The sequence below is a fragment of the Excalfactoria chinensis genome, chromosome 6 (assembly GCF_039878825.1).
Source record: "Excalfactoria chinensis isolate bCotChi1 chromosome 6, bCotChi1.hap2, whole genome shotgun sequence".
NCBI classification, from domain to species: domain Eukaryota; kingdom Metazoa; phylum Chordata; class Aves; order Galliformes; family Phasianidae; genus Excalfactoria; species Excalfactoria chinensis.
Genome location: NC_092830.1, coordinates 23,846,592 through 23,873,785, shown reverse-complemented (window position 1 = coordinate 23,873,785; position 27,194 = coordinate 23,846,592). Strand labels below are relative to the sequence as shown.

The 27,194-nt window shown below is 34.2% G+C and overlaps 1 protein-coding gene across 4 annotated transcripts in view; it reads right to left on the bottom strand.

Moving 5' to 3' along the window:
• The window catches only part of IDE (insulin degrading enzyme), a 56,703-nt gene that overhangs the window by 14,311 nt on the left and 15,198 nt on the right, over nt 1-27,194 (bottom strand). For 3 of the 4 annotated variants that reach the window (XM_072341010.1, XM_072341008.1, XM_072341009.1), the window contains exons 6-20: nt 25,467-25,579; nt 24,939-25,101; nt 24,253-24,345; nt 23,634-23,725; nt 22,945-23,025; nt 20,884-20,987; nt 15,050-15,152; nt 14,272-14,394; nt 12,074-12,156; nt 8,542-8,686; nt 5,788-5,898; nt 4,338-4,458; nt 2,613-2,704; nt 1,680-1,791; nt 484-651 (exon numbers count right to left, since the gene is read on the bottom strand). In XM_072341010.1, coding sequence (XP_072197111.1) covers nt 484-651; nt 1,680-1,791; nt 2,613-2,704; nt 4,338-4,458; nt 5,788-5,898; nt 8,542-8,686; nt 12,074-12,156; nt 14,272-14,394; nt 15,050-15,152; nt 20,884-20,987; nt 22,945-23,025; nt 23,634-23,725; nt 24,253-24,345; nt 24,939-25,101; nt 25,467-25,579 — 1,704 coding nt within the window. Of the gene's footprint in view, nt 1-483; nt 652-1,679; nt 1,792-2,612; nt 2,705-4,337; nt 4,459-5,787; nt 5,899-7,842; nt 7,988-8,541; nt 8,687-12,073; nt 12,157-14,271; nt 14,395-15,049; nt 15,153-20,883; nt 20,988-22,944; nt 23,026-23,633; nt 23,726-24,252; nt 24,346-24,938; nt 25,102-25,466; nt 25,580-27,194 lie in introns of all 4 variants that reach the window. The other variant, XM_072341011.1, reaches the window with a different exon arrangement.

The window sequence follows — 27,194 nt, the reverse complement described above, 5'->3', positions numbered from 1 at the left end:
TATTCTTAACATGCCTGAAATGCATTTATGACTTCATTAGTATTGCAGCTTACCATTACTCATGCAGCTGTATTCCTGAGCTAGAGGTTGTAAATCCTCAAGCACACACTTGGAAGTAGGAACACAAGCAGAAAAGACTAAACTGCTGCTGATTCTTTAATGAAATCTAAAATTTAGGAATTGATCTTTTCTCCTTCTGGTAAAAAAATAATTTCTGCACAGTTGTTCTATTGTTTTTACACCAGGGATGATTTCAGATATTTAAAGACTTATCTTAAGAATTAGGCTTGCTTACTCTCAGTTTAGAATGTGTGAACAGTAACATTCCTTTGAGTCATCGCAGTTAAAATGATTTGCATTTACCATGTGTCCTTTAAATGGCATTCACTGAACAGGGAAAGAACACCCCATCATGTCTCATGCAAGTGCGTGAATATGAATGCCTGGGTCTATACAGACAATAATCACTATGGGAATACTTACCTAATTGCTCCTTAGTGCGCAGGGTATTGAAGCATGGTTCTGAGATAATTTGACAAAAGAGCTCCAAAAACATATTCTCAGAAGTGCTCTGCATATCTGTCTGGTAATATATTTCAATGCCACAATTGTTATGTACTTCATTTCTCTGTTGATACACAAACCATCCCTCTAAAAGAGGAAGATAAAACAGTTAGATTACAGTAAACAGCTACTGTCTACTTAAAAAGCTTTTTTTTTTTTTATTGTCCAGTATTAAAAATGGTCTATCATTTGTGGAATCCAATTAAAATAAATAGCTTAGGAGTTTTAAAGCAGAATTCCCACTAACAGATCATGCACACTTTTCAAGAAACAGGCAAAGAAAAGATTATTTTAATACATCAAGATGACATAGCTTGAACACATCAGAAAGTAACTTGAAGCTTGCTGCTTCTCAAGCAAGTATTTTTGGAGCTGGAGTTCCAAAACTGCACTACTTTGAATGTAGTTTCTAAAAACAAACATCATAAACATGTTGTGAACATTAAAAATAATTCCATATTTAATAACAACCATTTCCTTCAGTTATAGGGTAGCTTCCACAGGCTGCTGATCAGCTATGGGTAACTGACTTTGGCTGCATAGCCAAAACTGTCATCATTCCTGTATAGCTCCCAAGAATTTCTTGAAGCTCATCTCTTAAATGTAACATTTTCCACACATAAGAGGTAAAATCATAAAAGCACTATGAGACCAAAAGAAATCAGAAATAAAGAATATATGCTAGTGTAAAGCTTTTATTTTTCTGAATAAATAAGTGTTTTTTGCACAATCCTTCACTGAATGTTCACTTAATTCCTGAAAGTGCTCAAAGAATGATGTTGACTCAAATATGTACATGTATTAGAGAATGTGAGAGAGAAATCTTATTTCCATAAGCATACAGAGTGAATTAGGACTGAAGGTCAACTTATACACATGGATTAAAAATCAAATCAAATAAACCAAAAAATATATATATACATTTGAGTATAACTTTACTTGCATAACAAAACCACATCCTAATTTGCTACATAATAATAATAATAATTTGAAATTAATCTGGTATTGAAATAAGTCCAAGCAACAGAGTATTATTCATCTTAAAATGCCATTAGCAGACCAAGAACCTTGATTTTATGTGCATCAAAAATTTCTAAGTAAATAATTTAACTTACTGTCAGGAAGTTGCACTTCTCTGTATCTCACAAGCTGACTGGGAAGGAGTGGCTTTGTATGAGCGTGCTCAATAAGAGTGTCCTCAACCATTTGCATAATTCCTAGTGCAGCCTTGAAGAAAAAACATAAGAACTGACTTCCATATACAAGCGTGTAAAAATTAGGAAGGAAAGAAAAGCTCTATTTTTTCCCCTCGTTATTAACCAAGTGCTACCTGCATTCAGCAGTCACTAGCAGTGCTTTCTAATGTCTCCTGCTAGTGAAACACCACAGAGCTAATGATACATCTTATGAGAAATACTGCTGTGCCAGCCTTCCAAAGATAGAATGTAAATATGTGTATGTTTTACATACAAGAAAGGTATTGGGTGTTGGTTTTGTACATACGTTCAAATAATCTGTTAAATTACAAAAATCCAAGTACAACTGTAACTATTTTTGTTGATGATAAAACAAACATTTTCTGTTTTTTACTTCCAAAGACATAACTGAGACTGAGGTTTATTTTCTATGGACTAACATTGCTGCTCAGCTTTGCACAAAGCAATTCATTTAGCAGAATCATGGATTCTTGAAGCTTTGTTAGTTAGCCTGGTACTTATAAATGGAATAGCAGGATCTATAGTACATCATTCTTTATGCAGCTTGATCACATTACAGAAATAACATCCAACACAGACTTCAAAATACTTAGACCATAAGCTGTTTTTTATTAAATTTCCAAGAGCAATACAAGGGCAGCACTCAGCCTAATAAATCTAAAGTGGAAAAATGACACCATGATAGTCCCATAAAGATAAAAAGTACAAAGTCAAATTATGTAATCATATTTGACAAAGCTGCTTTAAAGTCTGAGAAAGTTAAACTAGCCTTTCAATTTTAATGCTACTTTTAAATAAAAACTGTGTTCTTAAAGAAAGTATCTCACCAACCTGTTTTGTTATATTGCCATGGAGAAGAGCTTCAATGTGTAACCGTGACAACAGTTGAGATATAAAGGCCTTGAGGCGGGGAAGAGTGACATCTAGAATGGATATTAGGACAGTTATATCAATTACATGCATTTTTACATTAAGAAGTTACCTAACTCATTACTAGGTTTAGTATATTTCTTAGAGGAGCAAAAAGTCACTGCCATAAAAAAAAACAACTGAATATCTGTTTATAAATGCAACACTGGAAAGCTTCCACGTCTAAATAGCAGTGCTCATCATATGGCTTGCTTTGCTTAGAATTCACATATTGTCTGACCCAGATTCCAAAAAGAGAAGGGAAAAAAAGAGCCTTCTGAAGTCTTCTTTCCAATCATTCCAAGCAAACATTCATTCTCCAGAGAAAATAACAGCAATCATTTAGGTGATGTTGCAAAATAAAGCCTAAGCTATTAACTAAACAAGAAAAATGTAATTTATAATGTTTGATAAACACACTGTACATTTACCATCTTGATTAAAAAATAACCAACTGAAATAGTGTTTTGATGCTATCCTTGTAATAAACAATACACAAGAAAAATATTTTTGCAATATATCCCAGAGTGCACATACACATTCTATGTTAGCCTACCTTTGTTTTCATATATAAGTCAAAATACATCAACATACAGAATCAGCAGAATAAGAGAGAGAGGATTGGAAGAGTGGATGAGATGTTCTTCCTAAAGTCCACAAATACATTGTTAATTCCCCAACTCTACACGAACCCCTGCTTCTTTTTATCTTAAATGTGCATAACAAAACCTTCAAAAAAGCACATGGTCCTTTCATTGTTGCATAATCCTTTACTTGCACTCCTAATAAGTAGTTCTATAGACAAAAAAATAAAGATGAGTTGCTTTGAAGGAGAGAGGATGTCAGGAAAATAAAATCACACATGCATTCCTTGTATTTCAAGCAGATTTCCTGCAGTGCTAAACAGATAGCATTCCAGTCCAGCATTCCATTTTTAACCATTCTTATGCTGAATAGAATATAATCAATTTTTATAAAGATGACTTAGAAAAGGAATAGAACATATGTTTGGCTTTGAAATTCAACAGTCATTAAGCTGGACTCACTGCCATGAAAACTGGCATTAGCTTTCACATGGACTTCACAATCTCTAAGGTGCCTGCAATCATTCAAGAGACCATACAGCTAAACATTTGCATTTCTGTCTCAGAGCAATCCTGTGGAAAAACTCATGCACCTCTGTGCAGCTGGATTTAGGCATCTACTGAAGCAATGTTAAGCATCAGAACTTCAGACAGAACTTGCCAGCGTGATAAGAATGCGTATTCTGAATCCACCTCCTCAAATAAATACCAAAACCAGATATTATTCTTGAAAACAGCATCTCAGTGTATTTTGAGGAGGTATTACAAAATATTTTACAAACAAGCCTTCTGTTGTAACACAATAAGATATAGGTAAGGGTTATTCAGCTAATATTAAAATCACACAGGCTCACATCCACAAAGTCAGTGGGGTACCTTAGCATTTGCAAGAAGATGCACCAGATTAATGGAAGAGTAAGATCAAACTGAGCTTGTACCTTCATACAGCCATTTATTTGTATGACCTATTCAACTTTACAGAAATTGGAGGGCATCTTCCATAAGAGAAAAAAAAATTAAAAACAACAACAAAAAAACACCTCTAAAATTGGCAGAACATTACCATCAAGAGCTTCCTTCAATTCATCTTTGGTCCAAGCAACTTCTGTCATCAGGAGTCGAAGATAATACATCGCATGCTGGTGAGGCTGTTCAGCCCTGAAGTTGTTAAGTGATCTCATGTACTGAAACAAAACAATGATAAATTCAAATTACAGAGCTCCATTCCTACACATGAAATATTAACTCTATACTCCCTACTTTGTGTATCATCAAACAAGTATTTTTTGAATGTCAAAAACTTTCTTTTTCCTGTTAGCATGGTTTTAAAACTGGTTTAAGTTATTTTAGTAATAAAGTAGTATCATGACACTACAGATTAAGTAGTTATCATAAACATTGCTTATGCTAGAATGAAACCAAACTTCTCCATAAAATTAATGGCTGCAAGTTGAATTGTTGTAGACTAATCCTAAATAAACATCAAGATGAAGTTGATGTAAGTGGGAAATACACATTCTATGATTTAAAAAAAAAGAAAAAAAAAGCAAACAGACTAGGAGACTGTGGTTTTTTTCTAACCATTTCATAGTTCCAGCAAGTTGAAATCTGGTTCTACAGAGATGCTAACTAGCACGTCATATCCATTATAGGAGAAAAATAGCTCATTTCAGATCACATGGGTGAGAAAGAGCAACTGTTAAGTTAGCAAGGATGCATCCATTTCTGTTCCAAACAAAAAAGCTGTTACCTCTCTAATCTGTTGTTATTTTATACAAACTGTGCAATGAAGTCTATAAAACATGCATAAATACAGACATATAGCTTAAGTGAACCATAAAGACAGAGAGAAATATCTCAAACTAAAAGAAAATCACCCTAAACAGATCACTCTCAGACCTACAGGTTTGTTTGTTGTTTTTGGGAGTGGACCCATTTTAGCTTTACATTTGTCATACCCGTTAAAACCTTCTAATTTATATTCCATATGTAGAGATCAGTCATTAAATTTAGGAAGATCAGTTTCCAGAAGACAATATGTATTTAAACAACTGATTACTTTTGCACTAAATGGTCTTGAGCCAGGAGCAGAGCTCCTCTTCACCTCTGGGGAGAAGAAATACTGCAGATCTCAACACCTCCCCTCGTCCCTTCATCCTACATCAAGATCAAACTGGAGACTTTCTAAATTGTAAAACAATACAAATGATTTTATTTTTTTTTTCCTCCTTGATTTCTACTCTTATCAAAGCGAGCTGCAATCTCTTAGTTAACTGCAAGGAAGACTGACTGAAAGTAGATTCAAGGGCTATTTTAACCTAAGAATGTAATACAGATACAATGGGAAACTCGCAGATACAAAAAAAAAATTAAAAAAAAAGACAAAGGAAAAAGCTTCCAGCGTCCCAGTCAGACAAAATTTAACTTCAACTAGATGGATAATTAACCGTCATGATTACACTTCAAGTCAAATGTTAAATTATTCTAAGGTGTAACTTTCTCATGTAGCTTACCGCTTCCTTGATAATTTCAAATCTTTTTTCATCGATCTCAAAAGTAGCCATTTTCTCAATGATCTTCTTGAGCAAGATATGCTGCTTGTCGTTATAACCTTTCACAGAGAGCTATGGAAAAAATGCATAATTAGCTTTAAATGCATAATATAAAAAGAAAAAATAACTACTGAATTTCACAAGACTGAATGAACAGTAACATTTTGTGTACTTGTGCAAGAGTTATGAATGCAGAGAATTCATGTTAAAACTAGATGACATAACCAAGTTGTTCTCAAAATAAAGATTTTTAGCATTTATAAGTATTGAATTCAGTTAGTAAACAACAAGCTCAGAGTACTGAAGTGGTTTTACTCCAGGTTTAGCATGCCAGTAGTTAGATTCACAGCCTTCTGAAATTGTCCCCAGTCTACATTTAATCCTGTTTCATGTTTATAGTTTTGTGCAACAAGACATTTTATGTAAGTGGAATTAAGCAGTAGTCCTAGAAAGGAGGCACTGCCAAAGACTATGCCGTTTATAATAAAAAACGGTGCTGAGCTATAGATCTGATCGTACAAATTTTCTGAGAAGCATGAATGAAATAAGTTAGGTCATTCAAATGCAAAAATAAAACACAAATTACTGTGCGATTCCATCAAGGCATACAAAGTTTTGCCCAGTGAAAAGGGCTTTAGAAGACCTTGTAGGTAAAAAAAAAAAAAAAAGAAAAAAAAAAAAAAAAAAAGGACATCAAGATTTGGTATGTAGGAAAGACAGTTTAATTAGTACTACATCATTATTAGGGTAAAACTAAACGACATGCAGGTCAATTCCAGTAGGAAAAAGCTTTTCTTCTGCAGTTACAGAAACACGTGCAATATATAGAAAAAACATTTATAGATGGATTTACAGCAAAAGGTTGACATCCTAGATTAGCATGACAACCCTGTTTTATAAATATAATGGTGATTATTCTTAGTAGCCTGTAAGTTTGCTTAAAGTTATCAACACAGTACAGATATACATGTTGAATACAAAGACCTCTCATGATATAAAAAATAATACTGGAAATTCCCCTATCTCAAAATAGAGTTGCTGATTTTAGTATTTTAAAATTTAAAATAATAATAATAAATTGACAGAAGGAGAATTAAAAGTCCCTGTCCAAAATAAATAAATAAAACTCATATTTAAACTAACTCTACAATTCCAGACTTGACTAAAATGAAGAAAGATTAACACACACACCCAACCAAGAAGCATCAGCAAGCTTTGAGACGGAACAGATAATCATGTTTGAAGTTTAAGTGAATGCTACCAGGAAATGAGATATTAGATTTGTGTTGGCTAAAAAAAGAATCTGCAGAGATAAAAACACAGTGCTTTTTTCATACAGAAAATACAAGGACAATATACTCTCTTACAAAGACGATTTTGAAAATAATAAAGGAAATTTCAAAATAAACCTTGTTATGTAACGATGGTCAACAAAAGCACTTAATAGAACTTCAAGGGAGACTATTTAAACCTCCTTCCATAAATCTCAGAGGTGAAGATAAATAAGAAATAACCACTTATCAGATCATCAATACTTCTCAAGTAAATATAGTCAGCACTTGAAAATACCTTATAAAACATATAATAAAAATGTGCACTAAAGCAAAGCCAAAAATGTCCAGCACTGAATTCTAATGAGCACATGCACCATCCATTTCACTACAGCAGAATTAGAAGATTATGACAAAATCTGAAGAGCTAAGACTCATTCAGAAACTTTAATCTTTTCATATAGAAACTAGCAATAGTATTCTCAAGATTACCATGCAAGCAAGTAAAAATGTGAACTAGAATGCAACAGCTGCACTGCACACGTGTTCACAAGACACTGCAATCTCAAAGAGGTCATTCAGCACTGATTAAAATGCATTGTTTTGCTTTGCCTTTAATTCCTGATATATATGCCAGGAAAAAAACATTAACCATCTCATTTAGAAACGCAGAAGTTAAATGTTTTCTCCAAGCTCAACAGTTCACAAGCTGTTTCATTTCCTCCTGTGTTTCTTTCTTACTTACAAGTATTGCATTCATTCCTGATGCAATGCCATAGACCAAACCTGAGAGGCGTGCTGCATATGTATACTCTTTTAAATCATCCTTCAACAACCTGATAAACAGGTATGTCATGTTGCAATGAAGAGGATCAGCATAAATGTAGCGACTAACAAAAAGAAAAACAAAAGAAATGCTTTGATACCTCAAGCAGTGACAAAGTAATGGATGAAGAAACATGACTGAAGAGTATGTATATGCAGCCTCATGACCAGTAGTTCTCAAAAACAAAAGCTGAAGTGTATCACTTATATAATAGCATGAAAATAATAGTATGGGGGTCGTCAGCCCCAACAGTCAGAAAGTTTTTAAGAGATATCTGGAAAACTGAAAATAAAAATATAAGCTTGCATTAAGTTGCTTTTTACTTTCTTTTAGATGGAGGAAGAAATCTTACAACTAATGTATTTCATGAATGACAAAAAAAAAGAAAATTTGCTTAATATGAATGGAAATATTGTTGCAGACTTTGAACAAAATTCAACTTAAAATTCAAATCAAAGAAAAGATGGTTAATAATTAAGATCAAAAGGAGTAACAGCCTTAGACCCACAATGGAAAAGCTGTTTTTAAATAAAAGTTCTTCCACCAAATCAATATAAAAATGTTGATGAGTGGAAGTAGTTTTAGGTCTCTAATCTCTTCCTTGATTTGGGTACTTACATACATCCCATAGATGGTATTTTGGAGATCATAGTTCAAGCCAGCTAGTTCTGCTGCATATGCATACTCGTTGAGGGAGTCTTTGAGTAGTTCAAGGTATAAATAGGCCATGTTACAATGCAAGGGATCCACGTAAGCAAATGGGCTGGAAGAAAGTGTTGAAAGTAAAACATGCAGTTTAAAATTACTTCTCATTTTCTTTTGGCCCTTTTAAATTTGATCTGAAGGAAGCAATATTCACTGCAAATATGCTGAGGGATCCCATTACGAAGGTTTCCTATTTTGAAGCCAAATATCAATATGCCTGAAAATAACTACTTAGCTCACTTATGGTCTCAGTGATGCTAAATACCTTGAAGATTACAGAAATATTCTTTTTACATGTGCTGATAAATCAAGATATGTTATATTTATTTTGCTGCATGTCAGAACTCACCACAAGTAAAATAAACACAGCCTGAATGAATAATATTATTTCACAGATCAAAATGAAAACCTACACACCAAACATTAATTTGCTTAATGCTTTTAATATTAACATTTTTAGCAGAAAATAAAACGGTTATTACAGAAATTAGCAATTTGCAGTACTCAAGAAAGAAGTTTTGCATACCTACTTTTACATCCCAGTAATTCTTTGTGACATCTTATTAATATCAAGAGCCATACAAATCTACTTTTGATTCAGTGGAATCTGATCATATATATGCTACCATCACAAATTTGTCAAAAAAAAAAAAAGCAACTCAAAGACTCAAGTCATATTTCAACAATGCTGATGCTTGTTAAATAGCCGAGTTGTCTAAAGATTTGCAAAGCCAATACAACTTATTTGTTGGGTATTTGTTTCTAAAGCTTCTTAAGTACACGCAACTTCATTACTAAGTTACCAAAAATAACCTGCAGTATCAAAACCCAATTGCTAACAGGACTGGGTATTTGACAGCGTACACCAGTATTACCAAAATAAAGCAAAGACAGATTACATCACCAACACTGTACCTGCTGATAACTTTAAGATGCAGGCTATGCTGTTTTACTAATACTGTTTTAATTATTCTGGGTTTGGGTTTCAATAACTGAAGTAAATGTCAGTAGAAAAACAGGACTCTGTTATTTGCTTTCTCCCTAAAATAAGTTTTTCAAACTGAGCAATTTTTCTATGCCCAATGATGCAAATCCAATTAATACAGGGGCTATTTTTTTTTTCCTAAGTTTTTTGTTTGTTTGTTTTAATTAAAACTGAATTCAAATCAAGACATAGGACAATCCTATGTTATATCCCCCTACAAACTCATTATAATCTTTTCTATTAGCTGGCCATGGCCAACAGGGAAATTCAAAAACAGTGAAGACTACTAAATAGTTGTTCAGAGAAAAATAACAGAAAACAATTATAACTGGTATTTACAGTAGTTGTTTTTTATTACTGATAACTTCGTAAATAAATGCTTATTCTTAGTCTACCAACTTCTTTTTTTACTGGACTTCAGGAAGAAAAATCCACAATCACAGATTGCTTTAAAAAAAATCTTAAGTCTTTTTCCTGTTTCAACATGCTGCATGTGACATAACCAGTATCAAGAGTGAAGTGTTGACCACCTTATGAACTATTGTTTTTAATCAAAGGCACTCAAATTGCTTAAAATATTTCTTAAACTGGAAGGTAGCACATACGCTTAAGTAGGTCAAATATAATTAGCACTGTATTTTAACATCATTTCTCATGTTTCAGAGAAATGGATGTGCAACCTTTGGAAGGTTTTCAAAGCACATAACATTGCTTTGCATCTTTGTAAAAAGGGCTATTCATTGAGTTCTCAAGTCATAATTCATATGAAAGCAAAAGCTTTTTATCCTCCTTAATCCCATGTTGGAGGATTTCATTATTTTGTTTCTTTAATACAAGCCTTGTGCAGTGGATTTTCAGTTTTCAAACATGGCAACTTCAAGAGATTCATATATTCAGACAGTCCCTAATGGTCTTATACATCTGAGGGAGAAGTCATCCTCATCAACTTTTTCTTTAAAAATAAAAAATAAAAAAATCTATACAGCAGTTCTGGCTGGAATGTCTGAGTCAGAGATTCTTCCAATTATCTTAGACAATCAGGGCTGATAGGCAGTAGAAATCTCCCTTGTTTTTCCTACCCTACTGAAGCAGTCTGTGGTGTGAGACAAAAGTACAAGTCTAACTGGGAAAAGCTGTCACCATACTCTGCATATGTGCACATACTTACACCCTTGCGTGCTCTCCATAAAATTTGTTACTATCTTTTAATCTGTCAAAAACTGCTTTAGAAATTGAATCCTTCACAGCTCATTTAAAATTTGTTAAAATACGTACAAACTCAGCCTCCATCTATAAAATCCTATTTCTATTTAGGATTTTGGCCACACATAGTCCAGTGGAAATCCACCAGGTGTGAACAGAAGTGGCAAAATATTGCATTTCTTGTTCACTGAATAAGATAGAAGCAGACACCATGTTGATCTTCCGTGTCCTGACACATCAAGGTCAAAACAACCAAAATGTTTGTGCTGTAGTTTCAAAAGTAAAATGAAAGAGGAAATGCCAACACACCCCAATGTTCCTAGTTCTAACACTTCGAAAAAAACCCTCAGTATAAAATTCTGTCAATGTGATGTAGAAAAAAAAAATTAGCATCACTCAGAAGAAGGATTCAACAGCTCGTCTATGAGAATCTACCAGAGCCCATACAACAGCAGCTCCAGCAATATCAGGCCACACGATGAGAGATTCTGAAATAATTTTCACCTTCTAAAATCCAACACAGAAACTGCAATACTCAGAGGACAGCAGTAAAAGTGTACATTAAATTCAAAAGTTAGAAATTATCACTCCAAACCATCCAGAGCACTGAGAAGCTCTGTTGTTTTCATGTTAATTAAAAAAGAAGGGTAATGCAAGACCAGACTTAACATTAAAGCACTTGATCATGCATATTGAAGCAAGAATCATGCACTCACTGATAATGCAGAAGTGTTCACCCAAACAAATGGTTATTGGTGCAAATAAAACAAAAACCTACAATTATAAACATTTAGAATTTCATCCTGGACAGCATTATGCAAGTGAAAACAGAATCCAAATATTATAAAAAATATCAGAATAGCATTTTATACAGAAAATTATCTTTGAACATTTCTAATTTAGTCATCAATGCAAAAAAACAACCATGACCATTCTTAAAAAGTTGTACTGCCAATCTCCATGCAGGTGTTACTACAGACGTATTTTAGGTATAGCAAACAAAATTTCTTTTAAAGCGTTGTTAGATAAATCTTTCCTTTTAATACAGATGGAGTACCTCCAACTGCTTGCTACACAGCTGCTGCATAACTCACACGAGCCTTCCTGCTGTCTCACTCTCACTGCACAATACAGCAAGTAAGGACAACCAATTTAAAGCCACAGTACATGGAAAAGTTTTTATCACTGCAATACAGATTCACAACAAACAAGAAATTTTCCAAGATAAATTTTTGTTAATTATTTAACATTGCATACCTGAAAAACTCAAAGTTGAGACAGGCCTTTGGCAAAAAAAATTTGTCATCTTGCTTGAACCACAGTTTGCTCATAGCAGTGTCCTGTGTCAAGAAAAGAGGTTAAGTCACCTAACTTCTAACTGTAATACATTTAACAATTTTTTTAAAAGACAATTACTTCAAATGTTACTGCTGTCTCCTTAAATTCACATCTTTTCTGCGTCAGGTGGCATATACATCCATCACTCCTTATAGAGGCTCTCTTAGAGAGCCTCCACATTCAGTAACACAGCCACAGCGCTGTGAACGAGCTTATGGTCATCCTGGGAACTACAGCTCCAGAGCACCAACACTCAAAGAAAACTGCTGCTGCAGACATTAAGATGTGCCATCATGGGGACAGCACCAAGGAGATTACAGCAGCACACTGATGCATGTTTTATACAAGGGGTATAATTGTATATTTAATGCTCCTGGTAAAAATGATTAACCCACAGCATATTGCTTTAAAGTAGCAACAGTAATAATAATAAAAAAAAGCAACTTATTTTAAAGAGTAGTTAAGCTAGACAGAAATTAGAAGATCTATCACCAAAAACATTTCAAGTTATCTCACAGCAGTAAAAAAGAATCAGAACCTCCCCTATTCCTTTTTTCTCCCACAAACATTATGAAATACATTGTCTGTTCTAGCTTTGTCTTCCCAACATCATTTCTATAATTGCCACATTCATGAGAAGTTTTTTTTGTGGGTTTTTTTTTAGTATAGAAATATTTCTCTTTCTCATATTTTTGAGCAGATGTTCTTTGCTTCTCAGAGATCTTCCATGGCATTTTCCTTCTCCTTTCTACTTCAAAGAACTAAGTTCTGTACCTTACAGCACAGCACAGAACATTCTACTCGTACTAAACAGCCACATTACAGCTTACCTCTCTGACAAATATTTTTTTTCTATTAAATGACTATTACTCTATTACTCTATTACACAATTTAGAACACATATTACATAAACTGACTACAGTACTGGAGACTTGATGCAATAGCATATCTCTGCTGATCCAGTTCTTGTAATGATTTGCTATGGGGTCAGACAAATGCCAAGGACCAGAGAAGGAAAACAGCACAGACATACAGCAGGTGACAAAATAAAAGAGATGTAGGCAAACTATATGACATAGCTATTTTATCAAGTACAGAAGACTAAAAACACTCCTCCTCAGAAAGTATTCTAAAGGTAAAGGAAAAAACAACAGCAAATACATTTCTAAAGTAATGAAAGCAAAGCTTTAGTGCAAATCAATTGTCTAGTTGCCACAGAGACACTGAAGGACCATCAAGTTCTGTAGCAAACCAATTAGTGCTACTTACTAGAGCTGTAGTATTTGTCCCTGCTGTGGTTTAGGGTTTCAGTTCAGGAAGAATATTAACATAAGCTCAAAGTCCTCCTCTGTTAATAATAGTGCTTCAAGTTTATGCCTAAAGTGCCCTGTGCAGAACAAATACGTTTTCCTGAAGGATGTCTTTGCACTAAAGTAGACTTATATTAATCTAATGTGCAAAAAAGTGTTTCTGAATTAATTTAGTATTCAAGCTGAAGCACAACACATGACTGACGAGGCTTTTCCTATTTATCCTTCAACAAAGCCCAGAGCAGAGATGAGCATTACTAGCAAAGACAAGTACATGCCAGTAGCATGAAGTAGTTCTTTATTTTTCAAATACTGAGATTAGCTAAACAAATCGAGATTATTAAATGATGAAATGATGCTTCCAGGAGAATGAGGAGTGATATTTATTTATGCTTACATCTTTCTGCCTCTCTCCATGCAATTGCAAGCTTCCCTCATGCACAATTACAAACTGATAGCCTTGTCTGCACCCTCAATTTACTAAACACTGCTCAAAAAATACAAGATAGGCAGTCAACCTTCTGCTGAATAAACAGTTTCAATACTAATTCTATTAAATTTTAACACACTTTCAAAAGGACAACAGAGTTCAAGTTGTTTGAAGATTCTTTTTCATAAGAACCCAAGTAGCCACAACCCAAAGTTTAGTACGAAAGGACTTTCTGTCTAGCAGTACCTAGAAGATGTCTGTTTTTTTAATTATGCTCAGGAATATGATATGACCTCTATTTTAAACACACACTGCAAACTTAACTGCTAACTTTGCTGTAGGTTAGCAAGCAAACAGAACAGATACTAATACCTTACCTTGACAAGAGCAGGGTACTGTGTTGCATCTTTTTCCAATGGTAAAATCTCAAAGTTAGTAGGAATGAACTCATTCTTCATTGGAAGCTTGAATTTCCCATTCAGGTCAGCATTTTGCCATTTCTAGACAAATAGGAAGAACGATGAGGCTAAGAAGAATTTCTGCTTTAATTATATATATAACATACATATATACTGTATGTACTGTATGTATGCATACATGTATTACATATACTTATTGCTTTTTCTGCTGTAACAGAAGACTGAGGAATATATTCCATTAGCTTGTATGTAAATACTAGCAAGATAACAGGAAAAAAAAAAGAAAAATCCAGGGAACAAGGTAGGCTGTCAGTAGGATGAAGAGTTCATAAGGATGACATAAGAAAAAGAACTTTATTTATTTATTTTTTTTACATTTCTACTAGGGGGGTTCTGTGTCTCACCTTTTCTGCTACTACTACAAACTCTAAGTGAAAGCATCACACTAAATGCTTAAGCAAAAAAACTGTAAATCAAGAACATAGGTATGGTCAAGCTAAATTAAGTGACATGTTCCAAGCAGGAATTTAAATGTAAAGAGTAACAGAAGATTCTTAGTTCTCATAATGTTAAACAGACTCGTTGCATATTTTTTGTACTATACACACAGAGTGGATTTCAGTTTTTGTTGTTGTTGTTGTTTTTAACTTCCCCAAGGGAAAAATTAAGGGAAAACTAAGATTTACCACTGTCTTTCACTTGGAGATAGTGGAATACATTAAATGTTTTAACGTGCCTTGATAACTTCATCAGAAATTGCTTCTTGCTTGTATTGTGTTCCATACCAGTCTTCTGTCCGATCAGTTTTTCCTTCAAAGGACTTGGACACTACTGCAACTCTAACAACAAAAAGACAAAAGCAGTTTTGCATGAATGTGTCTGGTAAAAACTGAGAAATTATTCAGAGCACTATTTCTGTTCCATCATTAAAATGCATTTATTTGCAGAAATGGCCCCTGGACAATTACAGGACACATTTAGATAGCAGTGATAAATACACTGAACTACACACTACAGCTATCAGCATCATTTAGTTTTACCATTTTTTCCTCAAGCGTTACAACTTAGAATGATACACGACTGCTGCAATCCATTTCTGTTTCTTATGCTCTGTCCTTGCCCCAGAAAACAAGAAAATCAGTCCTCGAGATCTTCTACAGAAAGAATCAAGTGACTAACAATGTTTTTCATACCATCTTCATCAAAACTCAGGTAAAACACTTGACTACAGAAATTTCATTCCAGACCCAGGACTTTAGGTTACATTATTGTAGTTCCTGCTCATGTTCTGATTAAGTTGCTATTTTCCATCATTTTGTATCATCCTCATTTTAAATTGACACCCGTTTTGTTCGTTTATGAAGGTAAAGTCAACATGTTCCAGAATCAATACTACAGGATTACACTGTTAGAAACCCAGAGAATAAAAGTCCAGAATGAAGAAAACTGCAAACATGTAGATATTTTTTCTATAGTCTTCAAAATAGGTACCAATGATACAATCCTTGAATTTTTTTAAGCAGCCTACAATAACATGAAAGAACACTCAACAGAAATAAGTAGAATTCTGAGATGACCAGAAAGAGGTAGCACAATTAGCTCCTCATACATTTAGTGATCACTAGATGCTGGATTGCACAGTAACAAACTTAGTCAAATGTTGTGCAGATGGCTAAAACACATGTTAAAGCGTCAAAACATACACAATACAAGTGTTCTTTAATAGCACAGTATCCTCAGGCTAGGAACATTCTGTTGCGTATTTTTATCGAGTAAGGCAAAGAAGGGCAGAAATCAAACAGGCATATGGATATATCACAAGCTACAGTACTTTATACATTTTCTACTGGAGAACAGCTCTGGGATGAATATTGCAATACACTAAAAAGTTTTAATACATGGAATATTAGTACTGTAAATGTTTATCTCCTTATCCCTTCTTAATCGTCTAATGCATATATGTAGATGATGACAGCAGGGTAAAAAGTCACTAGACAATAGCTAACATTAGATGCTCTTAAATGAGAAATGCATCTCATAATGACATGGGATTTAAAGAATTTAAACTGAAACAGGCCTCGTGCTGTTTATTTTGAAGCAGACACGCTAAACAGCAGTAATCAAATCTCATGTTTCAGTGATACAGATAATTACCTCAGGGTAGCCACCTGATTAGCATGAGTATGTGAACAGACACAAATACAGAACATTCCCTGCTTTTCTTCAACAGTCCTGAGATGTCTAAACCTGGATATTCATCTTAGCAAGATGTATTTAATCTCTCACTGTAAGCAGTAATAGAACTGGTTACCATTTTTATTGCGACTTAATATTATGACAGTTTCTTAAGCATTTGCATGTTCTATTTTTCCTTTTAGTTGGCAGTTTCTTTTTTATAAACACTCAGCAAAGAGCTAAGCCCTTTAGTTCCAGAGGACATTTACTCTTGCAGAATAGCAGACACGATCTCAGTGAACAAGGTGAAATCATTACAGAGATAGGTGTTTACATAAGAATGAGCCATAGGAATATCCTATGTTTTGCATTTTAACTGGGACAGCTGGTGAGCAAAAGCTCTAGCCCCTACAGATGAAGTTGCTAAGAGACTGTAAAACACAAAACATCCATTAAAATTTCAGAGCTACCTACCAGGCCTTTTCTCCCACCCTAAAATGCAAACAAAGTCTAAAGCTAAAAGATCAAGCTTTGTCAGTAGTTCTGCTTCATGGGATCCTCCTGCTCTCTCTATACCGAGTAATCATTGGAATAAATAGTTACATTTTGAGCTCTCCCTCAAAAAAAAAAAAAAAAAGCACATAACCATATAAAACAAACCTAAAAGCATTTGATGCGCTTGTAACTCAACCTAAACCAATCACCTATAGCAAGGAACAGCAGGACAGGAAAAAGGAAGAAAGAAGCACCACAGGTAGAAATACAATGCTGTGCAGTTACTTAAATGTATCATGATGCATCTTTGAAGTTCCCAATCACTCCTTTTCATTCCTGTGATGTGGCAAAGGTGTTAAACAATGAACATCACATGGTTTAAGTCAGTGCTAAAGTTCACCAGAAATGTAAGATAGGCAGCCTTGAGATTAAGTATGTTATAATCAGTTCATAATACACAAGGTACAATCAGAATTCTGAGCCACTCATGAAAAAGGAAAGCAGTTGAATCTACAGTGCAATTTCCTTCTCTGTGTACTTCCTTGAACATGCAATCAGTTGTAGTTCAGTTACTCAGCCACGTGCAGTGTCTCTACAACCGCAACAGTTCGTGATGGAAAATAAGTGAACATATTATGATTTTCAAAATGTTTCATCAAACACAATGCAAGCAAACAAACAAAAAACCCTGACATACACACAGTATTTCTAACTTGTTTATTAGCAGAGGTGAATATGAGAAACTATGCCGAAACAACTGCTTATTCACTGTGAAATTCAGGCATCTAGAAATTTCTCTATCAACACTTCTGTTATTCATTTTATTTTTCTTTGCTCTAGGATTCTGCTAATGCTGCTCTTCAGATAACAAGAAAGAAAAAGGGACTATATATGATCCAGAGGAAAAGTTCTTTAGTTGCTTAACCTGATGAGTCACTAACTTCTTAACTTTTAATAAGAGCATTTATACTGCAGATGATGAGGAAAAAATGTATTGGGAACAACAAGAAAATTATCTTTTTCAGCTAAGATTGTGACACATGCCTTATCTTCACAGATGGCTGGCAAAACCCAACACAGTTTGAACAAGTAAAAATTATACTTGGTTCTTAAAAAGGTTTCTCTCTTGGGGAAATTAAGCTACTAAATGCATCAAGTAGTGTGTGGGGGCAGAAGGAGAATATAAAAATTTCCTGTTATGGCTCAATCAAACAGAAGAGCATATGGATACTTGCTACCATCTGGGAGTATGGTTATCTTTCCACACTTTTTAAAAACTCAACTTGTTAAGAAAATAACATGGTCAAAAATCTAAACTTTATTTCAAAGGGACTGAACTGTCGTCAATTGAACTGTGAACACTGTTACCACAATTTCGATATGCCAAGAAAAGTCCTTAATGCAGGTAAATTCCAAAAATATTATGAAAAGCAAATGATAAATCCATTACACGAAGCAGTGTGTCAAACTAAGGAAAACTTCACCGCTGCAAGACAATTTATACAAAGAAAAAATTCTAATAAGAACTAGAATTCAAATTTGCATGGAAATTCTGGTTAAGCTTTAAGAGCTGATGCATTACATATTCCACATTACTTAGTTAAAGCGGTCTTTGCATTACAGAAGGCCTTGGTATCTGATTTTCAGGAATTTGGATGAACATGAAAATACATTCAAAATAGTAGTAATTAATACAACAGAAAAGGAAACCTGGATATTTTCTTTCAAGTTTCGCTTGTTCAAAATGCACTCTCTCCTAATATTAAAGTTTCAGTTGTAGTATCCCACACACATTACACATAGATGTACGCCCACACACAAAGATACAGGCACTTCTTTGAAGGGCATTAATTACTATGGCAACTACTGTCACCCAACACAGGCAGATCCATTTATTTTATTATTTCTGGTATACTCCTAGAACACCATGGCATCTGCAAAAACAGACGATGATTCAGTTCTGTTCTAGTTTATCCAGTGATTTCAAATATACTATTTTTTTAAAAATAAACTAGTTTACAGCATGAACTAAATGAATACACAAGACTGTCATATGTGAATGTGTTCTACATACATCACTTCAAAAATTATATATAAAGCACATTCAAAAAGACCAAAAAAAACACTTTTTTTTTTTTTTTTTTTTTTTAAAGACACCTGGCTTCTAAAACATTCTAACAGGAGTTCAAGTATTCTAACACTGACATACAGAACCATTAGCAACATCAGGTTACAACTACTTATCACAGCTAAGCTGATAGGAAAACAAACAAACAAAAAAAACCCCAGCTCCAGAGTGCAAGTATAATCATTGCCCATGGAGCCTTGACATTTCTAGTAACTAGATAATATTAAGTCACAAACATATCTCAATCTATCCACATAACAAATTTAAATATTACAGAACAGACAACTGAGAAGCAATTCATTGATATTTTGTCTGCTTTACTCCAGGAAAGACCTGACTTGTTCCCTTTCCAATACTTAGGTCCTTCTCTAAAAGAGCAGAATTGTTGAAATTTTATTTCCACAGCACTCGGTGCTACAGCAACTAATTTCATATTTAAAGATATCCCAAGAGGCATTATTTTCATAGATAGCAAGCTGAGGCATAAAGAAATTCATGGGAATTTCATTCCAGATGCTTATTAAGACTTTTCTTTCTTTTTTCTTCATATCATACAGCACCTTACATTTATCACACAACTTCCAACTGCATTGGTAGATCAAGCAAAGACATGTGGCACTTGCATCTTGAATAACTCTAAAGTATTTCTCTTCCTTAAGAACTGTGAGAGAAGTTGTATGGTGAAAAAAAGGTAATAAATATATATATTTTAAGTACACATTTGCAGAAAGCAGGGGAAAAAAATAGCAAGATTTGCTTAACAAGTTTGCCTTTCATAGACTGTATCACAATTGGCATATGTTCTTCTGTTCAGTTTCTCCAAATTTGGTCCCACTGGTTTGCTGCTGTTCCATCTCAGTCTCCAGTCTCCCTTTCTTAGCCTGCCCAATTTTTTTTTCTCTGGCACTTCCAGATTCCTCCACTTCTAAGTCATCTTTTATCAAAATACGTGTTCCAGTGCACCCACTTCCCTCATCCTGGTCACACCACTCTTGTTCAGGTATTTAAACACACTAGCTACATCTGTTCTTTATCAAGCCTCCCTTTTTTAATCTGCTTGGGTGATTACAGAAGGTTCTCCAAAGCACAGAGGAAGGTCCTCCAAAGGACAGAAGAGAGAAGCTTCCTCTTTTGCTTTCAACACCTGGTCTGACCATCTACCGAGCCCTGGAATCTGTACTGCAACACACGTAGGCTACAAAGAAAGCACACGTACAGCATGGTCACTTGCATCAAAGGGATGTTCTGGAAGCCTGGGAGATTTTAGCAGCTAAAGATGCAGCTATTTCTACCCACATAAATTGATTTTCTTGTAGAGGTTCTATTAGTCTGCACAAAATCTGGGAACACACACACAGTAGATAAAAGCCATCCTCTAAACAGATTTCCAGAAATAGGTCCAAATTAGAAACGTAACAGCATTATATTAAAAAATAGCCTAGAATTTAAGCAATGCAGGCTAACTTTTACTAAGCTTTTTCCTCAGTAACAGTTGAGCTATTCAGAGTAATTATCTTGCTAAAAACAGTTACAGTATGAGGAAGACATCCTGCATAGAAAAGACCAAAAGGATGGTTTTGTATGAACAGGACAATTAGTTATTTTCAACAGGGAGCAGAAAGAAGGTTCATTAACACACAGAACAGATGTCTCTTTTACAGTGACATTTACTCTGAAGCCATGAGAGACACCTAAGAATTTGTATTTCCAGTAGTTCTTTGCCTTTTTTGTAATACTTGGGTTAAAATACAAGTTACTGCAATTTAACTTACCGAATGTTTTCTGGTCTCAGTTTATCCAATACCATCTCTATTAAATCAGGCCTGAATTCTTCAAGCAAATATTCAGCAGCCAATACTTCTTCTATAGGATAATACTAAAAACAAAGAAAAAACATAGGTGAATAAAAACAAAGCATGAAAAAAAGTGTATTTTTGTAAAGGACATTAAAAATGTAGATTCAACCCATATCAGCTTCAAACTTTCAGAATAGGAGAGTACAGACCTCTTTAAATCACTCTCTTAAAACTAGGTAGTAGTACACTGATTATGCACATCATATTTTTTCTATACTAGGTTAATTTTACATACTCCTATTACTAGATTTCCCTCTTGAAATACTGCATGTTTCAATATAAAATGTCACCTCTTTAAGTACTGCTTTGAACTAAAGTAAAAATAACATGGTAAATGCTGACCCCTGGAGGATATTTTTTTTAAAGATTGAAGAACACCAAGTAATCAGAGTTTGGATAAGCAAAACATAATGAAGCATGCAAACAAGGAAGGGATTTCTATCTTAAAATCCCTAAGAATTCAAATCTTTATAATTTAAGAAGAGTATCTTTCAAATAGCTAAAAGTACAATACACATTTACTCAATTTTAATTCTAGCATTAGAACTAAATGACAAGATTATACCCCTTCTAACCTGAACCATTCTGCGATCACTTTTCAGAAAGCCTATTGTATTTAGGAAATTTATGTTCTGACCTAGATTGATCTACATGCACCAATGAAATTAAGATGACAACTCAAAAATGTAACTATCTAATTTGACAGAAGACTTTAGCAGTGACTCCTCAAACAAGCATAAATGTTCTTTACGTAGAACTTTTATTCTTTTTTTTCTTTTTTTTACCTTTTGTCAAACACATACCAACTTATGACACTGCATTTCCTTAGGCTAACTTACATGGGTTCTCCAAGCTATGAAAAGCACTCCATATTTATAAGCAATAGTCCTAGCTTGGTTACTTTGTAACATAAACTTAGTAGAACTCAGAAGAAAGCCGACATAATTAGAATCAGAACAGTTATTTTTCTATTTGTGTATAAGCAACTAATACCAGCATCAAAACTACCATTTGTACTGCAAAAGAAAAAACACTGTCCTGATTCAATACTCTGATCTTTGGAATACTGCTGACAGCTTCCTGACCTGATTTTTCAAGCCAGTAGTTGGAATTATGTTGGAATTATCCAACATATATAAACCATTGAAAGACTGTTCTAGAGACAGAAAAAGTTCACTTCTTAAAGAGATTTTATGCAAAAAATCAAGAAATGGCATCCCAAACAAGAGCTTCTTTAAATATCCATCAAAATGTTAACGGTTGTTTATTGCTTTTAGTAAACAGACAACTCTAAAATAAAAGACTAATATTTTAGATGTTACAAATGAAAGCTACAGGAACACATACAGGAATTCCTGCAAAGAAACAAAAAATGCTTCTCAGTACATGTAGATATTAGATGTGCAATGGAGAATGGCTGCAATCTATAGAAGTTGTACAATGAGTTTTGCTGAACACAAAACAGACTTCCTTCAGCGCAAAAAGAGAGAAGTGAATTTTCTAAGATCCTTTCAGTACCAGTACGTAATAATGGTAGAAGAGTCAACAATTTTTAATTTGCAATCTTAACACTCCTGCTTACTGCAGTATTTCAACATTATTGGGCATAGAAGCATTTAGTACAGTACATGGGTTTATAATAGAATTTTACTTCTCTAGAGAACATTTAGCTGTCAGGTAGGCAGAGAATGACAAAGTAGCTGTGTGTTAAGAAACACTGAAGCAAATCAAATAGCAACTCCAGTTGTAATATCACTTCTACCAAGTACAAAAGTATAAAATGGTAGAGCATGAAGAAAATGTGACTCACTAAGCATCAATGGGAAGAGCTACGTTGCATAATAACTTTGTAAACCCAAGTACAAAGGACTTTGCAAATGCCTGTATTGATCTGGAGTACAGTTAAACATACTGCTACATAATTAATATATGATCCAAAATACCATATTTTTTAAAAGCAGCAAAAATATCACTTACATGCAACATTCCTCCAAGCTTTGATGTATAACCTCGTGGACGCTCTTTATCTTTAAATCTGAAAGCCACAGCATTTAGATCCTAGGAAACAATGTAAAAAGGATTGAAATACGTTTCAATGTACATATTTTAAGAATAATTCCAGACTATTTTTTTAAATTAATTTTATAGTATTATTCAGACTGAAACAGGCACATAAAACAAGATTTGCACAAAACTCATGGGCAATTTCAGTCTCACAACATAAAGCATTATAAAACCTTATTTCCAGGCAGCTCTGTGCTGAAAAATATAATGAGTAGCTTTAAAGTCATGTTCATAGCAAAGGATCTATCCCACAACCCACATTCTTAGATCTCTTGATAATGTGAAAATATCCCAAATTTGATACAACCATGTTCCAGTGCAAAATACTTAGACAGGGTAAGCTACATTCTTCCTCAAATTCCATTATGCCATATTGCAATGTTAACTCAGCTCTGTAAGTGCATCTCACGTTTATATTAAAGATGTATTCTCAATGAACGTGCAATTTGTGTCAGTCACAGAAAACATGTATTTAAAATTATAAAACTTACTCATCACGCAGTTAATAAGCCTATTTCCACACCAAGAGATTTGATTCAATTTAACTTCCAATAAATTTTAAAAACACTACCACTGCTTCTTTCAAGCACCAATCATTGTACCTTGCACTCTTGGAAAACCCATTCTTGAGGTCCTTCTGTACGCAGTTTTTGAATATACTGAAACATGTGCAAAATAATATCTTCAACATGCACTGGAAAAAAAAAAAAAACAACACCTGCTTAATTGGCTCAATTCTACATATGCAAAAATAATTATTATTATGAAAAGAAATAGGAAAGTTTGTATTTTTAATTACATCTAATACATCAAGATATTTGAGTACATGAACAATCCCCCTGAAAAAGTCAGAGACATGAACTGTTCAGCTCCCAGGCTAATTCTGAGAACTGCTTTGAACATGCTGTGTAATAAAATCACTATAATATAATTTAATTTCACATACTATGAATAAGTAGCACACAAAGGTATTAACAGCTTGTCTTTTAAAGTAGTTTACTTTAAATTACTAAATGAAATATTTCAACTGTACGCTCAAATAAGTTCACTTCTTATGTTAGATGAAGAGTGTTAACACAGCAACAGGATTTAATATGTTAAAGTAACTGGTTATTCAGGGTTTATCTTTCAAGCTATAAATATAATTATGCTCTCTGGAGACAAGAACAAGCCCATCAGATCAGGACTAACATGCAATGCAGACACAGTGGCTTCACTTACAAAGTCCTTCCTCTGTCAAGTCCACATTAATAATGAAAAACATGAAACCTCTAGCACCTTCCTTCTGTCCTCCAACAAGAGTATACACCCATCCTATGAAATCAAAGAGAATATGTATAAATGTTTACAGACTTGCTTATGCAATACATCACTTTCTTTGTATGCTTTGGCAAAAATACATTTATTTTTTTTTTCCTCCCTCCTTTTCTGGAAAACCTTGACTACTTTGCATGTTCTCCTTGTCTATCTGAACACCTACAGCAAGAGTAAGTTAAGCATCTGACATCATGTTTGGAACACAGTAATATAATGAACAACATTAAGGTATACTTTTCTACACTTCCAGACATTAAGAGAGCTGACAGTATTCGCTAAGTCAGTGACAGAACAGAGACAAAACAGTATTTCAAAATTCATATGTCTCTAAGAAGAGCTGGATGAAACAGCACAAGAAATAGCAGCTTCCATAGTCAGGGCATTTGCTATCTATTCATTTTTACCCACCACAGAAACAAGAATGAAGTGGGTTAACTCAAATTACTTCAAATAATAAAAATAATAATAAATAAATAAATAAATAAATAAATAAATAAGCTTTCACATAAAATTGACCCATTTACGTTATGTCTTCCAAAAAAAATGTACTATCAATTAATTTTTAATTCTTTACATTCCAAAGGACTTACCTTTGGCTTTAAGCTCTGACAGAAGACTCCCTGGGCCTTCATGCCCAATCAGATGACCGAGGTAATGGCCAGGATTTGATTTATAGTATTTCTGAAGGTCTGGTATAGGAAATGTGACATAAAGATTTCTGATGTCCTTAATAGGTACCACTTTGTAAATTTGCTGAAGATGAAAATTAAAAAGGAGATCCATAAACAGACATTCACCCAATCTCATTTATTCACCTCAGTAGTAAATATCATGTTCCCTCATGTACATAACAACAACAATGGGTTGAAAGTAAAGGTATATAAGAACCATGGCAACACTTTAGCAAACCACACAGAATTAATTACCCCAACCTCTGCAACCAAACACAATCTTTGCTACAAACTATATAAAATACATTCATGGACAGGCCGGTGAAGTATGAGGAAAGAAACAGAGACATTGATACAAAAGTAGTGAAGTATACAGTGTTCTATTGTAACACGAGAAGTATCATTTAATGCACACAAGACCACCAAAAGATGCATCCCTGTACTGACCCTGAGATGTTCTTCCTGGAAAGGATGTTCAGGAAATTCTGGTATAGGGACATTTTTATTCTCCACTTCTGAAAATAACTTCACCACTAGAGAAGTCAGCTCATCCAAGGACTCTATAATAAAGAAACATTAGAAAAAACACATCATCATTATCTGAAGTTTCTACCTAATTTACATTTTCAGTATTCTCTAGGGAAGATATGGATCTTGCAGAAAAGCAGTTTTAATGAAATTATGGTTATTCAATTGAGAAAGGAAATATGTAACACTTCAGTTTTGAAATATAATATGCTATAAGTACTGTGCTTATTAAAGGCTTGAATCAAATAAATGCTGTTAAAAGGAAAAAACATTTTTAAAATGAACTGCTGAATCTAAATCTAAGGTGGAACAGAAGAAGTGGTAAATCAGATGTTAAGCATTAAAAAATAAACATTCCACAAAAAGCCTAATGAACGTGGAATTACAGCTGCTAATCTCTGCGCATGTTTCAGCAGATTTGTTAAAATTTGGTTCTTCATCCTCAGCTTACCTCCAGTACTTCACATACACTGAGCCAGAGTCATGTGTGCTCAGTGCCCCGTAGCTTCTTACGCAAACCTGTGACATGTTTAAACAACATTTCCACTTCTACATCCATTCTAGTTGCTGACTGTGACTGCACCACTCTCCAAAAATGGTAGAATGACCATTTGTAGAAAGAATGTACTATGCATGAATTCACCTAAAGACATCTATACACACATGGATGAAACACTGCCCTCAAAATGTCTACTTAAAACCAATGCATTTTGGAGCACTTCTCAAAGTAAGAATAAGATCGCTCATTCTTCAACTTCAATCATTAGATGATCTCAGAAAGTGGGTAAATTTAGAAAGTGGAATCTTTCTGCCCAACACAAGCTTGCTCCTACAAGCAAAGGAATGTGACAGAATACCATGGGGGGGGGGGGGGGGGGGAAGGAATACGCTACTGCACTTAATTCTTAATGGGAAATTTATACCAAAATTACATTGTGAGGTCAACTTCTTCCACTTCAGCCAGCAAAGAACTTCACAATAACATTTCTAGTTAACAGATTAGCTCCCTTAGCTATTAATAAGTACACAATTCAGCTACATCAGATATAAGAAGTCTGAATTCAAGTTTTCCTACTCAAGTTTACATAACACTTAACAATAAACAGAAATGCCACCCCAATACAGGCAGAAAAGAACACAATCATTTAAGCTTCACAGCTACAGACATGGCTTTCTTTAGGACAGACTTCCAATTAGTAGGGTGATTCTTACTGAAAAGGTAAGAATTTAAGAGTCTGCATGGGAACTGCTCTACTGAAGCTGTTCCATGAACATTCAGTAAACCTTGCTTTTGATTAGATTTTATTTTTGCTGGATGAATTTTAAAACAATCTCAGCTATTTTTGAACTGCATTTCCTTATTTAAATTACAGCAAACTTTTGTTTAGAATATTTACCAGAGATATTCTCTCATCACTTTTCACTGAGGCATCTTGTATGTACAAAAAAGAGGGAAAAATCAGCGAATTACTAGGCTGTACAGAGCTTTACAAGTCTATTTACTTCAGAATGCACAACAGGGAGATGACAGAGGACCTGCAGTGAGGACCTTCTTTTTTTTTTTTATGTTAGAGCATTCCCAACTATTTATTTATGAATCAATCAGAAGTTCCGCTACACTGACAGCAAGGTGTTGTAGCAAAGAAT